Source organism: Erythranthe guttata, chromosome 3 (assembly GCF_056151865.1).
Source record: "Erythranthe guttata isolate IM_541 chromosome 3, IM_541, whole genome shotgun sequence".
Lineage (NCBI taxonomy): Eukaryota > Viridiplantae > Streptophyta > Magnoliopsida > Lamiales > Phrymaceae > Erythranthe > Erythranthe guttata.
This window is the reverse complement of record NC_142535.1, coordinates 11568208-11584891: the sequence shown is the minus strand read 5'-3', so window position 1 is coordinate 11584891 and position 16684 is coordinate 11568208. Positions and strand designations below refer to the sequence as shown.

The 16684-nt window shown below is 33.1% G+C and overlaps 1 protein-coding gene across 1 annotated transcript; it reads left to right on the top strand.

The window, feature by feature from the left end:
• The first annotated feature begins 3109 nt into the window (after window positions 1–3109).
• LOC105961492 (cysteine-rich receptor-like protein kinase 15) lies at window positions 3110–16254 on the top strand. Its single transcript, XM_088815235.1, has 10 exons — window positions 3110–3619; window positions 3733–3888; window positions 4007–4435; window positions 4529–4600; window positions 12504–12945; window positions 14575–14702; window positions 14821–15049; window positions 15144–15381; window positions 15481–15622; window positions 15883–16254. Exons 1-10 carry the CDS (start codon window positions 3110–3112, stop codon window positions 16210–16212), a joined length of 2676 nt encoding a protein of 891 aa, XP_088671361.1. The 3' UTR covers window positions 16213–16254.
• The last annotated feature ends 430 nt before the right edge of the window (window positions 16255–16684 follow it).

Here is a 16684-nt window from a genome sequence, read left to right as displayed (position 1 = left end):
TCTAGTATTTAGAGTTGAATTTGTTTAATATGCTTAGCAGTTTTTTCAACGAGTCAAAAAAACAAATATTGTGATAAATAAACTAGCAAAAATCCCCGATTGATGTAAAATTTAGTTAAAGGCATAAACCCTCCTAGTTGACTTTCATGTCGCTCACTCGCTGAATGTGCGTCTGGTAGCTAATTTTTGGACGTGAAATGACGAAATTGTCCCCTCAAAAAGTATTTATATGTACATATATTTTCTTTTTAATTTCATTTTATAGAAATTCAAATATAATAAAAAAATTAGTAAACAATTAAATTAAAAAATAATAAAATTTTATAATCAAATTAAGTATAGGTTTTCTTAAATAGATAATAATGGAATTTAAGTTTTCTTTTGATGTAGGGATAATCTAAAATAGGGGTCATTACACATAAATCATCAATGGGTACTTATTGATAAAGAGATCCAGACAAAAAACTCATTTACCAATAAATCCACACATGGTCCAGATTTTTCTAGCCCCTCATACTTTAATATGCTCCAATTTCATCTTTAACTTAATTTAACCTCAATTTGATCCCAAATTTCACATATTATTCAAATTTGACCCAATTTTTTTTTTTTGCCGCCGGATTCCGGCGGTCACCGCCGGTCTCCAGCGTTGGCTTTTCAATTTTTTTTTCTTCCGGATTTTTTTGCCGGTCTCCGGCGTTGACTTTTTCAATTATTATTATTTATTTTTTCTGTAACATTTTTTTTCTTCGTTTAAACAGCAATATTGCTGTGATTGACAGTAATATTAACTATATTACTGTTAAACACAGTAAAATTAACTAAATTACAGTATAACACAATAATATTGCTAAATTAATCTATAGCACAGTAATATTAACACAACAAAACTCATTATTATTGTGTAATATAGTAATATTACTATGTTGCCCATTCAATAAATGTAAATATAATAAAAATCCAAAAGAATTAATATTACTGTGAGCGACAGTAAACTATAACAACAGTAATATTACCGTCAACCACAGTAATATCACTATAATAGACAATAATATTATTACGTTACTCCGTGAATAACTCAAACAAACAAAAAAATCCAAACAAAATAATAATATGGATGTGGTTGACACCAATATTACTATAACAACAGTAATATTATCGTCAACCACAATAATATTATTGTGTTTACAGTAATATTACAATAAAAGACAATAATATTATTACGTTACTCCGTGAATAACTTAAACAAAACAAAAAATCCAAAAAAATAAAAATATTGATGTTGTTGACAATAATATTATTGTGTTTACAGTTATTTTACTGTTAACGACAGTAATATAATTACGTTGACTTGTCAACAAATCAAGCAAAATAAAAAAAATTAATAAAAAATAAAAAATAATAATATTATGTTAATTTACTGTCAACGGCAGAACAATTACATAAATGTATTGTCAATGGCAGTACAATTACGTTAATTAACTGTCATTGACAGTATAATTACGTTAATTTACTGTCAGTGACAGCACAGTAACAGTCAACATTTAGCGGTGGACGTAAAAAAAAAAAAAAAAAAAAAAAAAAAAAAAAAGTCAACGCCGGAAACCGGCGAAAAAATCAGGAAGAAAAATACAATTGAAAAGTCAACGCCGGAATCTGGCGGCAAAATTTTATTGGGGTTACAATTAAGAATTGGATACAAAGGGTTGGGGGTAATATTGGCATATACATGAATGTTTCTTTATTTAGAATAAATATTAAATGGATGGGCTTATAGGTGAAAGAGATATAGCCCATAAACCTAAAATAATAAACTGAAATGCTATTCATAGAACAACTTTTACCGGCTTGCAGTGCGACTTTATTTCATTTGTAACTTTTATTAAAAAAATTCAAGATCCTCTCAAACCCTATCCAAGGTCCTTCGAGTTCTTGCAGATTAAACGAGCCATTCAACAACGATTTAAGGTAAAATTCGAACTCGAAATCGTTAACCCAATGTTTTATAGTAGTATATTAACAAATTTCGTCGAAAATCTATACGTTTTCAGTATTTTGAAAACATTCGAAACTTTTCGGAAAACAATTACGTTTCGTGTAAGAACTCACGAAATTAAGGGGCTAATTTCGTGATTTTTTCCACGAAATTAGCTTAATAGTTTGTTTTTCTTACGTTTCGTGCACAATTATACGAAACAAAAGCTTACATTTCGTGAGATTTCTCACGAAATGTAAGCTTTTGTTTCATATAATTGTGCACGAAACGTATGTGTTTTGGCAGTTTACTGTTATTTCGTGGAAAAACACACGAAATTAGTGCTTGTATTTCGTGTGTTCTCACACAAGATGTAAGCATTAATTTCGTGTGTTTTTCCACGAAATAGCTGCATTCAGTTTTTTTTTTAAGATTTGTTTTATTTATTATTATTATTTAGACTGACGTTAATAGTGTTTTATTTAACAGATGGCAGACAAAGGGAAATCAAAGGCAATTATGCGAGCAGTTCGTGAAGAGGCTGAACATTAAGAGCGCGAGCGCATGACTATGTCTACACGACGTAGGCGAGAGGCTGAGAGAGCTGGTGAAGCCAGATCATCAGTTCCACATCCCGATGTTGGGTCTTCTCGTGCTATGGATGAGGAGGAAGAGGAGGATGTTGTGGACCCTGTTCACGAGACTGAGGTTGTAGCTCGTAGAGGTCGTGGAGGCCGAGGACGGGGCCGTGGAGGTCGTGGTGGTCGAGCTCATACTCAAGTCAATCCGGATGTGCTAGATGGTCCATTTCCCAGTGGCCCGCGGGATCCATCTTTGATACCGAGTTTCAAGTCGCACGTAGCGGCATATATTTGGAGGGGAGAAGTAAGTTAATTACTTGTTATAATTTTAATATTATAATTTTTGTATCTTATATTGAAATACTTTTATAGTTGATTAATTAATATGTTTTCTAAATAAATGATTGCAGGAACGTCCGGTTGGACGAGTGGAGTCCCGTATCAACTCCCTGAACCAATTCAACTACGAGAAGATAGCAGCTGCCCTAGAAGACATAGATGTATCAATAGACAAGCATTTTCTGCGGATGACCGGTTTGTATCCCCTAGCCCGATGTTATTTACCGGGCCTAGATACTCCACTGTTGTTTGCATTCGTGGAGCAGTGGCAGCCGGAGACGAACAACTTCCATATGCCGTGGGGAGAGATGACTATCACTCTCCACGTGTGGTCGCGCCTAGGTACGACGAGGTCATCGAGCGGACAAACTGCGTGTATTTGTTGTCCGAGGTATTAAACCTCGAGTTTGAGGAGATTGATGAGTCATGGAAGCATGGGGGCCCTACATGGAGGATGATACAGGGACAGTTGTTGATGCCCGACACGCCCATGAGACGCCGAGTTCAGATATACCTGGTGTTTCTTCTCGGATCGATTTTATTCCCCGACAAGACATGTGATCGGGTGAAGCCGTGGTATATGCACGTGCTCGAGGATTCAGTGCTTGACCAGGTCGGCACATATTCGTGGGGTTCGGCATGTTTGGCAAATCTATACAGAGAGTTGGGTATATGCAGCCGAGCACAGTCGAGGGGCTTGGCGGGTTGCACCACCCTTCTTCAGGTAAATTTTAATATATTTTGTACTTATTTTCTTCATTTGAATATATTTTAATAAATTTTAATATATTTTTTAAATTTTAATAAATTTTAATATCTTTAAATAAAATATTGCAGTGCTGGATATACGAGTATTTCCCGAGATTCCAGCCGCCGAAGGAGAGCGAGTGCTACCGCGAGTTTCAGCCTCGATGCAAGAGGTGGAACGCGCTGCCAAAAGCGGGCACGCTCGATCATATTCGAGTTTTACTCGACAATATGACAGAGGATGATGTAAGTCTTTTATATCTATGTATTTATATTTTTTTAAATATGAATTTTTCGGTTTATGTTTGTAGTTTGTTTAAATATGAATTTTTTGATTTATGTATTCATATTGTTTTCTGTTTAGGTCGAGTGGCTACCGTATGGTCGGGATATACACGAGAGTATCCCTCGTACGTTGTATCATGGCACGATCCAGTACATGTGGGTCGTAGAGCCGTATATGTCTGATCGTTGCGTCCGACAGTTCGGGTGGATTCAGGATATTCCGCGCGGATTGATTCCATCGATGGAGCCATGTTCACGCGGTCCCAAAGGAGGTACATCGTACAAAGTCAACTACCCATTTCCGGGTGGGATGTGGGACATGGTCCAGGCTCATTCCATTCGTGCCAACGCATACAAGACGGGACGACAACGGGGGGAAGTCGACGAGCACTACATGGAGTGGTACACCGATCGGACTCATTTGAAGATCAACAACCCCGACGTAGGCCCGGCTCCAGTGCATCGAGTAATTGTGAGGCCACCAGATCAGCCGGCTTATTATCAGATAGTACGTGCATTGTACCCGATCACCAGGAGCACTAGACAGGACTGGATGTAGCAGTTTGCCGATATACGTGCCGATCTTGGAGATATTATGCAGCCCGCCGCCCGATATATTGGCATCGACCATGGCGACGACAACGACGACGACGATGACGACGACGATCATGAGGTGCAGCCGCCGAGGAGAGCGAGGCGGTAGTTTATCGGTTTTTTTTGCCAGTTATGGGTTTTTATGAACTATTTAATTTTAAAGTTTATTTTTATTATTATTAGTACTATGCATTTTTATTATTGTTATGACTTATTTAATTTAATAATTTATTTTTATTTTTATTAGGAACTAATTATTTTACTAATCTTGTTTATTATTATTACGAACTATTTAATTTACTAGTTTGTTGTTTTGTATATTAATTCACTAGTTTTATGATTTGAATTTAGAAACTACGTACAACTGAAGTAATTAGAGTATACATTTAAACAACCTTACAAATTTAATCATTCCAAAAATATAGGTTAAACATATAAAATGCAAAACACAATGCTACAAATTTAAATATTCCAAAACATAAATAAAACATTTAAATGCAAAATTAAAACATATACATATTTAAACATAAGTTAAACTTTCAAATACCCGGCAGATGGTTATGATTACCATTACTCACATTCAATCGTCATAATCCATCATCCGTTGATTTTTTGCCAATTAACATGAACGGACAAGAACGTTTCTTCAATAGTATGTGTCGTCCAGATTGATATCGTGCACACGTTAAAACATGATATTTTTCTGATTTACAATGATTAATCAGTCGATGATTATGACTAATTGCTGTGTCTTTTGCCCACATAATTAACGCTTCTCTACTATCACACACAATACCACGTTCAAAGAAGTGACTATGATCGTGAGATTGTTCCCTTAGTTCGTGCATAAATATTTAAAATTAAAAGACAATATTTAAGGGAATTCGTAGAAAAACATACGAAATGTAAACTACAATTTCGTATAAAAGCACACGAAATAAGAGCTTCCATTTCGTAGGTTTTACTACGAAATGTAAGCTTTAATTTCGTATGCTTGTCTACGGAACAAACAACAAACGATTTTAAGAATATTTCGTATAGTATTACACGAAATGAGAGCATATATTTCGTGTGTTATAACACGAAATGTCTAAAAATGTTAGAAATGAACAACAACGTGTATTTTAACCTCAAAATCGCAGCCGTTGTCATCCATGTCGATAATACTTGTGCTGTAACTGATATTGGTCGAAAAATTACTCAAATTGAAAAATTTTAAGAATTAAGGTTGAGAGTGTTTGAGAGGAGATTTGGAAAAGAAAAAAAAATGAATTATTTTGCACTGCGAGTGATAAAAACCGCACTGATAATAGCAAACCCCTTAAATACTTGGTTGGGGACTTATGCACAAAACCCCTTTAAAATATGTACATAAATTATCTAATAATAAAAATAGAAATAAAAGACATCATTCTATTTTTCTAATTAAGATATAACAAAATAAACTAATTGAAACATTTGTAAAGTATAAGAATTTATTAATTGCAAAACTCTGGATTATTTGTGTCCTTTTATATTAAGTCAATACTAAAATGAATAATGAGCCGAGTGTGCTATATATATAATTTCATAGAAAAGTTTTTGATAGTTTATTTATCATATAAGGAGTTTTTGCTATTTAGAAATTACACAAATATATTTTTTGCAGATTACTCCAAAACAAAACAATACATAAAAGCTTAGTCAATGTAATTATTGAACAAATATACATTAAATGAATCTAAATCGGGTTTTGTTTCCAAGTGGCATAATTCCAAATGAAAGTGGACTAGTGGAGGTTGGTTAAGATGATAATGAAAGGAAGAAAAGACCCCGACTATTTGTTTTACGAGGTCAGGTGGCAAGTTGTTCAGTCTTTTAATATGGAGGTTATTTGACAAAACAGCTTCATTGAATCTTGACTTGTTGATAAAATCTATATTTTTAATTGATATTTATTATAAATAAGGATGTTTACAAATAAGCTATCAATGGGTACATATTCATAAAGAGATCCAGATAATAAACTCTTTTTTAAATAAATCCACATATGGTCCAAATTTTGGTAAAAGACTAAAACAGCTCCTCATACTTTAATATGATCCGATTTCATCCTTAATTTAATTTAACCTATTTTTTACAACCACCTCCTATGAACTATGAACTATTATCATTTGGCAACCACATCCTAAACATTCATAACTTTAGCATCCACACTATGACCACTAGACAACTACACAACATTTAAATTTTTTGCATCCACCTACCCAATGTTATCAGAACCGGACCGGACACAAAACCGGATAGGTATTTGGGTCACGGTTGGACCGGTTCAACCAGGTTCGACCCGGGTTTTTTAATTTTTTAAATTTTTAATTTTGTAAATATTTTTATTGGTTTTAAATTTCAAAATTAATATATTTCTATCTATCTTTTATATATTTTAAACATTTTTTTCCATTTTAATACAATATCCCTTATTTTATTTTATTTTATTTTATTCTTTATCTCTCATCTCTATAATTTTCTCTCTCTTCCCACTTTTTCTTCTCTCCTTCACGCAGCCCCTCTCTATCTCCTCTCCCCTTCTCTCTCCTCTGTGAATTCAAAAATTCTTCTTCTTCCCTCATTTTCTCTTTCTTTTTCTCTATTTTCTCCCATTTATTTCTCCATTTCCGGCCTCCGACCACCGAATTCAGCCCACGGCCGCCCATGTCTGCCCACCTGACCGTCTTTACAGCAGAGATCCGTCCACCTCCGGCCTCCGGCCTCCGACCACCTGATTCAACCCACCGCCGCCCAGATCTGGCCACGAAACGACCGAGATCAGTCCACCATTATACTTGTTTTGACAAAAACCGGGGTCATTAACCGGTTCGCCGGTTTTCGGGTTTTACCCGGTTGAACCGGGTTTCGATCATTTGACCCCGGTTTTAGATTTTCCCGGTTTTGAAGCCCAAACCGGACCGCCTCATCGCCGGGTCGCGGTTGAACCGGTCCCCGGCCGGTCCGGTCCGGTTCTTACAACATTGCACCTACCCTAAACTATACTAATTTAGGAAACCACACCATCTATTTTTTTTCCTTGTTGTTTGGTAAAAATATATTTGCTAATCTAAAAAAATTGAAAAAAAAATATTGTTTTCTTTTAACAATATTTAGGTGTGAAAATCGTAACGGTCAAACAAAAATTATCCTTTTCCATAAGATTCCAAATTAATTTAGGTGTCATTAGCAATAAGCCCCTCCTATAGCTAAGCTAAGAAATGGTGATATGTATCGCTTAAATCTTCCTTTATGATAAGCCCTAACACTATTTATTCCTATATTTGACTATAGTTATCTCTAGTCACATTTGTTCTTTATATTTACCATTTTTTGACATTTTCAATCCAAAAATAGTAATGTTCGTATCATTACCAATTATGTATAATAAACGAATATAAAACAACTTCAATCCACAACCACAATATATTCACACATATTCACATGCATTTCTTCAACAAAAAAAAAAATCATCAGTATCATTATACATCAGAAAAACCTACAGAGCTTATATATGACTATATATAACAATATATGTGACTATTTATATGACTTCGTGACTATAGGGATATATCATAAAATCTTGATCATCTAATATGTGTGCATCAATTGATGTCACTGCCACTGTTAATGATGCTGCTCAAAGCTGAAAACATATGGATAAAACATCAAAAAAGGGGATAAAATGTAAACGGTTGATCAATACACATGCTAACTGGTCAAAAAATATGCAAATGGTGTGAAATATGCAATATACACATTATATGACTGGTCAAAAAATATGCAAATGGTGATAAAACATCAAAAAAGGGGATAAAATGTAAACGGTTGATCAATACACATGCTAACTGGTCAAAAAATATGCAAATGGTGTGAAATATGCAATATACACATTATATGACTGTATGTGACTCTGAGCACATCTGTTTGCAAATATAACATGCGTAACTACGCGACTGTACGTGACTATTATTGTATTATATAGTCAAAATCTATAACAACCAAATGGTACCTACGCCCATACATCTCAGATAAATAAAACGAAGTCAGAACAACATGCAACCCAAAAAATTATAGTCACAGAGTGTCAATGCATACAATCATGCTCTAGGATCCGAAATAACAAAACAAAATCACAAAAAACAATAAAATGCATAATAATAGAAAATCGATATATGCTATCATAACAAAAAATAATAGAACGAAACATTCAGATCCATAACAAGTTCTATTGCTAGTTAGACAATTAATTCGAGGAAAAAAAAAGAAATTACCAATTCATATTGTAGATATTACCAATTAAAAGTTAGCTCATCGAATATGATTATAGTCTGTATTTCTTCAATAACAGTGACTCCAATGTGACTATACTCATAATTGCGCTAGAAGTTCCTCAAATCTCGACGTTGTTGTTCTATTTGCATCAATCCGGTACAGGTTGGCGGCTAGGGTTTGCACTGTTAGAGGCCAATAATTCTCGTCGGCGTTCTCCCTCGTGCATCAATTTGGCAAGGGGGCGGCGTGTAGGAGGCTGTGGCTTGTGGTTTTGGGGAGGTTAGAAATCGTGAGCATGATGGCGTAACCCTAGGCGGTGGCTGTGGTCGGTGGCTTGGTGAGCAGATTACGATGGTGGTGTGAATTTGGAGCAAGAAGTGCGGCTGTGGCGGCGGTTTATGTATCTGAAAAAAAAAAATGAAATTTTGAGAGAAAGAGGGAGAGATACGTAGATATAAAGAAATGAAATTGCATCACATTAAAAAAACTAAAACATAGGGGCACTTTAGTCTTATCATGTCTAGTCAGGGGTCTCAATAATTCACCTATTGGGTTGTAAAAATACTTGCTGGAAATTGAGTTATAAAAAAGTAACCATCTAAACATCTAATCATAAATTGACATGTAGCAAGTACAAATAAAACCACCCATAAACTTCTAATTGATAATTAATTTGATAACCATGGTTGGAGTAGATGAATTTGAAATAAATATAAAAATATTATCTCAAAGTTGAAAATTGTAGTTTTGGTCCTCTATGTTGGCATATTTAGGAATTTAGTCCTCTAACTTGTCATTTTCTGTTTTACAAGATTTTTTTTTTTACTTTATGACGCGACAAATAAAAAAAAAATCTTGCAAAATAGGACTGCAATAACTTTTTAAATATAGTATTTGCAGTCCTATTTTGCAAGATTTTTTTTTTACTTTATGACGCGACATATAAACTTGACGCATTTTACTTATATGGACTCTTGGAAATTGATAAATTCGACATCTAATTTACCATCGGTAGAACTTTAATTATGTGAAACGACACACATGTATAAACAAAATTAGAGGAGCATTTTTAAGTGTCCATATAAATAAATTTCTGCGAGTTTGTTAGGTACATCATTAACGACGGCTAAAATTGAAAGTTCGAGTGAAATACGACTAAAAATACTAATTATGCATAATTATTGCATGTAAAATTGAAACAATACAACCTATAGGACTAAATCCCTAAAGAGACCAACATATAGGACCAAAATACAATTTTCCTTATCTCAAATATAAAATGAGAATTTGATAACTCAATTTTAGTATCTAGCATTGGAGTTGCTCTGATCTTATAGTAATATTTATTAGTTAGGGGTCATTACAAATAAGCCCATCAATGGGTACTTATTCATAAAGAGATCCAAACAAAAAACTCTTTTACCAATAAGTCCACACATGGTCTAGATTTTTATAAAAGACTAAAATAGCCCCTCATACTTTAATATACTCCAATTTCATCCTTAACTTAATCTAACCTCAATTTGACCCCAAATTTCACGAATTATTCAATTTTGACCCAAAACTTTTTTTTTCAAAAAAATATTTTTGCCGCCGGATTCCGGCGTTGACTTTGAATTTTTTTTTTCTCTTCAGGATTTTTTTCGCCGGTTTCCGGTGTTGACTTTTTCGATTTTTATTTTCTTTCTGTAACATTTTTTTTTGTTTAAACATCAATATTGTTGTGATTGACAGTAATATTAACTATATTACTGTTAAACACAGTAAAATTAACTAAACTACAGTTTAACACAGTAATATTGCTATATTAATCTCTAGCACAGTAATATAGACACAACAAAACTCATTATTATTGTGTAATAGAGTAATATTACTATGTAATCCGTTCAACAAATGTAAACATAATAAAAAGCCAAAATAATTAATATTACTGTGAGTGACAGTAATATTACTATAACAACAGTAGTATTACCGTCAACCACAGTAATATTACAATAATAGACAATAATATTATTACGTTACTTCGTGAATAACTCAAACAAACAAAAAAATCCAAACAAAATAATAATATTGATGTGGTTGATAGCAATATTACTATAACAACAGTAACATTACAGTCAACCGCAGTAATATTATTGTGTTTACAATAATATTACAATAATAGACAGTAATATTATTACGTTACTCCGTGAATAACTCAAACAAAACAAAAAACGCAAAAAAATAATAATATTGATGTTGTTGACAGTAATATTATTGTGTTTACAATTATTTTACTGTCAACGACAGTAATATAATTACGATGACTTGTCAACAAATCAAATAAAATAAAAAAAATAACAAAAAAAAAAATAATAATATTACGTTAATTTACTGTCAACGGTAGAACAATTACATAAATGTATTGTCAACGGCAGTATTAGGTTAATTAACTGTCATTGACAGTATAATTACGTTAATTTACTGTTAGTGAAGTCAACGCTGGAGACTGCCGGTCAACGCCGGAAACCGGCGAAAAAATCCTGAAGAAAAAAAAAAATCAACGCCGGAGACCGGCGGCAAAAAAACAAAATTTTGAAAAAAAGAAGTCAAAATCGAATTTTTGTGGTCAAAATTGGATTTTTGTGGACAAAATTGATTAAATTGTGGTTACAATTAAGAATGAGTATAAAAGGATTGGGGTAATATTGTCATATATATATGAATGTTTCCTTTATTTATAACAAATATTAAAGGGATGGGCTTATTGGTGAAAGAGATATAGCCCATAAACCTAGAATAATAAAGATACTTGCTTGGGGACTTATGCACAAAAACCCCTATTAGTTATATGATAGCAACATCAATATTTATACAAATGAGGAGAAATAATAATAATAATAATAATAATAATAATAATAATAATAATAATAATAATAATAATAATAATAATAATAATAATAATAATAATAATAATAATAATAATAATAATAATAATAATAATAATAATATAAAAACTGACGTCAAAATAAGAGATAAAAATATATATAAACTAAAAAAATATTATTATATTCATTCTTTTATATGTAAAGATATTGTAAAATATGTCATTATGTTTTTTAAGTTGCCCTAATGTTACGGTTTTTTTTGTTTCATATACAAAGATGTTTGGGAGATGAGAGTTTTATCTAAGGGGCAGGGCCCTGGGCAAGACTTTAAACCGAGGCCCTAAATTCCAATTTTTTCCATTTTTATTGACTACATCTATAAATATATATTGGTTTATTTCATATATATATATATATATATATATATATATATATATATATATATATATATATATATATATATATATATATATATATATATATATATATATATATATATATATAGGTATTAGAATTTTTGTTTTATTTAAGAAAAATAATTTAATTTTGAGAAATAAAAAACCCAATATGGAAAAAACAACTAAGTTGTAAACTGTAGAAACAAAAAATAGAGAAATATATAGGAGTGCAAGAAAATTCAAATTAGAATAAAACAATGTAAATAAAAGAGAAGGAAAAGATGACGAAAGGGATTGAATGAAAAAAATAGAAAGATAAATGACAAACTGGGTTAGATCAAAATTTTTAATGTGGTACCCTTTTTAAACATGATAGTGACACACCGTCTTAGCTACGCAGAACTTTTTTTTTGTTTAGAGATACGCGGGAAGAGTGGCAACTGTTCCCAACAAGTACTTGAAAAACGGAGCTTTTATTAAGACGGACCCCAACGGAACTATGGAGCTTATCGGAGAGTTAATAGACGAGCTTAGGGAATGGACTGTTAACGGGAGTAGTTCTCCGAGGAAGGTGGCCGCAGGGTCTAGGAGTGGGCCCCAGACGACGATTTTTGCTTTGGTGCAGTGCACCGCGGAATTGTCGGAGGGGAATTGCAATATTTGCTTGGTCGAGTGTGCTGAACTGGTTCGGGTCAACGCTGGTGGCACCGAAGGGTTCAGATCGAATATGCCCAGCTGTAATATTCGTTATGAGCTCTATCTATTTTACAATATAACGAGGCTTCAAGAACCGCTAGCCTTGTCATCCTTGGCACTGTCGCCACCGTCACCGTCACCGTCACTGCCACCACCTGATAAAGGTAATTGTAGACTAACTTGATTAGTCTTCTTACTGGTTTTATGTTTACTACAACGGCGGTTCTGATAATGATAATGCAAATAGGCCCATGACAAGGGACTTAAATGTACAAATGTTCAGATAAAAAACAGTCTCGCAAATAAATCAATTCCCATGTGTCTAAAATATTCTCATAATATAATTTTCATCGATTCCATCTATTATACTCTAACTTCATCACTATTGCACATGACGTCGGATATGAACAAATATATCACATCAACCCATATTTACATAATTTTTTGAAAAAAACTTTTTTTTTTAGAAAATAATTTTCTTTCTTTTTTTTTTTTCCGCCCGGTCTACCGCCAGTCTCCGGCGTTGACTTTTTTATTTATTTATTTTTTAAACTTCCTTTTTCTCTCTAAATTACAGTGTTAACGACAAAACTATTGTCTGAGACAGTAATATTTCAAGCCAAGACAATAATATTAATTCAAATATCTTTTTCAAGAAAAAAAAGTTTTCAGAAGAAAAAAAAAAGTCAATGACGGTTGATTTGCTGGAAAAAAATATTTCAGAAAAAAAAAAGTAAAAATAAATAAATAAAGTCAAAGTCGGAGACCGGCGGTCAACGGTGGTAGACCTGTAGGAAAAATAATTCAGAAAAAAATGTCAACGACGGCTGACCGGCGGTCTCCGACAGTGGCGGTCAAAATTGGGGTCGAAATTGGAATAATGGTCAAAATTGGACGAAATATAATTGGGGTGTAAAACATGAAATTTGAGTAGAATTCGAGTTTCAAGGAGCGGGGGTAATTTTGATATACGTAAAAAGATTTTGCTTATTTGCAAATAAGTTTAAATGAGCTACATTTATTTGCGAGACAAAAAAATTAAATGTGTCTTTCTTAATTATGTGCTCTTGTTATGAGCCTATTTGTCATTTACCCAAAGATAATAACACTATAAATCTCAAGATTGATGAACATCTATAAAATAGGAGTGTTCTTATCTGAAAGGAAATTAGAGTAGAAGTGTATAGATATTTGCCCTTCATAATAAGGATTAGGTTGTAAAACAAAGATTTAATATCATTAATTAATTTTAATAGGAAATACATTTTTTGTAAATAATATTTTTTTAGAGGGGCCAATGCAATTTGAAAAGAAAAAAATTAATTTTCACATAATATAAGTATTTGATGAAAATTATATTGTTCATATTGTCATAGCTAAATTATGTTTTCGATAATGTCATAATAAATATGTTACGAATTGTATTTTTTTTCTTTCATACAATGCATTAGATGGGACACCTATAAAACATTTTGGTGTCATACCAACAACTTCACATAAGTACTTTCATTTATACGATCTTGTCTTGAAGTTTCAGGTAATGGTATCGTAGCTTGGAACGTTATCGTCATTATCGTTTCAAGTGTCGTTACGTGTCTACTATTAGCCGTTTTTTTTGGTATCTTCCTGAGGAAGAGAATGAAGATAAGGAGAAATCCCCCTAGTAAGTTATGTTTGGTATAATATGTTGTGATATATGTGCATGTACTTTTCAATTGTCGTTTTTTAATTATCAACTCTTATTTTACGTAGTCTTTATATGGGATTGACGTGATCATAATATCCTTTTGTAGTTATCCATGAAGCGGTTGAGGATGATTTCAGCACAGTCGAATCCATACAACATGATTTCAGCAAAATTAGAGCTGCAACAAATGATTTTTCCGATGATAACAAACTTGGCCAAGGTGGATTTGGAGCGGTCTATAGGGTAGTATAGTACTTCATTAGTATATTATCTATCCATCGAGTTTCTTTTAGACGCAATTGATTCTTTTTCTTATTGCGTTCATTTATTTTATCATTGATGTCATTCAAAAATTCATGAATGTTATCAGGGAAAACTTGTCAATGGACGAGAAATAGCAGTAAAAAGATTATCAAGAGGTTCATGTCAAGGTGATATTGAATTCAAGAATGAAGTGTTGTTAGTGGCCAAACTCCAGCATCGGAATCTGGTTAGGCTTTTGGGTTTCTCCATTGAAGGAATCGAGCGACTCCTTGTGTACGAATTTGTCCCCAACGGGAGCCTAGACCACTTCATATTTGGTGATCGTTATTTTTGCAATGCTTTGGATTATAGCTAGTGTATAAGTGAAAGATAATTGTGTTAAATTATCTTCGTCTCGTTTTTGTCGTGTAGATCAAATAAAATCTTCGAAGTTGGATTGGGAAACACGTTACAAGATAATTTGTGGCATAGCTAAGGGAGTTCTATATTTGCATGAAGATTCCAGGCTCATGATTATTCATCGAGATCTCAAGGCAAGCAATGTCCTTCTGGATGAAAATATGAATCCTAAAATCGCAGATTTTGGTATGGCGAAATTAGTCGTGCGCGATGAAACTCACGAAAGAGCTAGCAGGATTGTTGGAACCTAGTGAAGTGTTTTATCTTCAATCTTCGTTTTCTTTGAGGAACACAGTGATTCACATGCACACACACTTTAATTTCTCACATACATTGTGGCGTATGACAGCGGATATCTGGCACCAGAATACACAATTCGTGGACAGTTCTCTATCAAGTCAGATGTATACAGTTTCGGTGTCCTAGTCTTAGAAATCGTAAGTGGTCAGAAGAAGGTGTTTGTGCAAAATGGGGAGGTCTTAGGAAACCTTTTTTTTTTTTTTTTTTTGAGTAAATTCAAGTCCATTACAAGGAGGAGTAGGGGAGGGGGGGACTCGAACCCTAGACCTTTACTCTATTAATAAAGGCTAGGTACCAACTCTCCTAATGAGAGTTGGTGGGAGGTCTTAGGAAACCTACTAAGCTATGTTAGTATAAATATAATGTCAATGAAATGTATTAAATAACATTGTCTACATATACGACATAAAGAAAGTTGAATCTAATAAAGACAAATCAAAAATTTCGACAGGCTTGGAGAAGTCGTCGCGATGGAACAACGGAAGATATGATAGATCCGATTCTGAGGGAAACTTATGGTTCCCAGCCAGACATGATGACATGTATTCATATTGCTTTGCTATGTGTTCAAGAAAATGGAGTTGAAAGACCAACAATGGCTTCAGTTGTGTTAATGCTTAATAGTTCCTCTATAGCACTGCCAATGCCTTTAAAGCCAGGATTTTATTTTTCAGGGAATGAAATCCGTGACGAAACCGATTCCCCCTCGAGGAGGCAATTAGCTCAATGTGGTAACGTATCTAACAATGATTGCTCGATCACCAATTTGTATCCGCGGTAGTCTATGGAATATAGTTATTCATCAACATAAGATCGCCGATTTGTTTTTTATTTCCTACTTTTTAAGCTATATTTGAGGATCTAATCACACTCTCCCTGTGTTGTTTGTGTGCATACTATTACAAATACTAGAAATGTGCACGTACGTTCCAGATTTTGAATTTATATTATTTATAAGTTTTTAGTGTTATTTTTTTGTAATGTAGTTCCATAGTTTTTATCGAAATAATAATTGAAGCATTCTTTTTTTTTTTTTCATAATAATATTTTTATAAAATGAAAAATAATTGTTTTTTACTTGACTTATTTGCATAAAAGTTATTTTTTGGCATATTTTTTTTATCCTAATAACGTAGCTATGCTACTTGGATTACACTGACTAGTAAAAATGCACGTGCATTACACTGGGCCGTATTTGAAAATGGAAGAAATTTAAATACACGACGATAACAAATCTATAAGTTGATATTAAA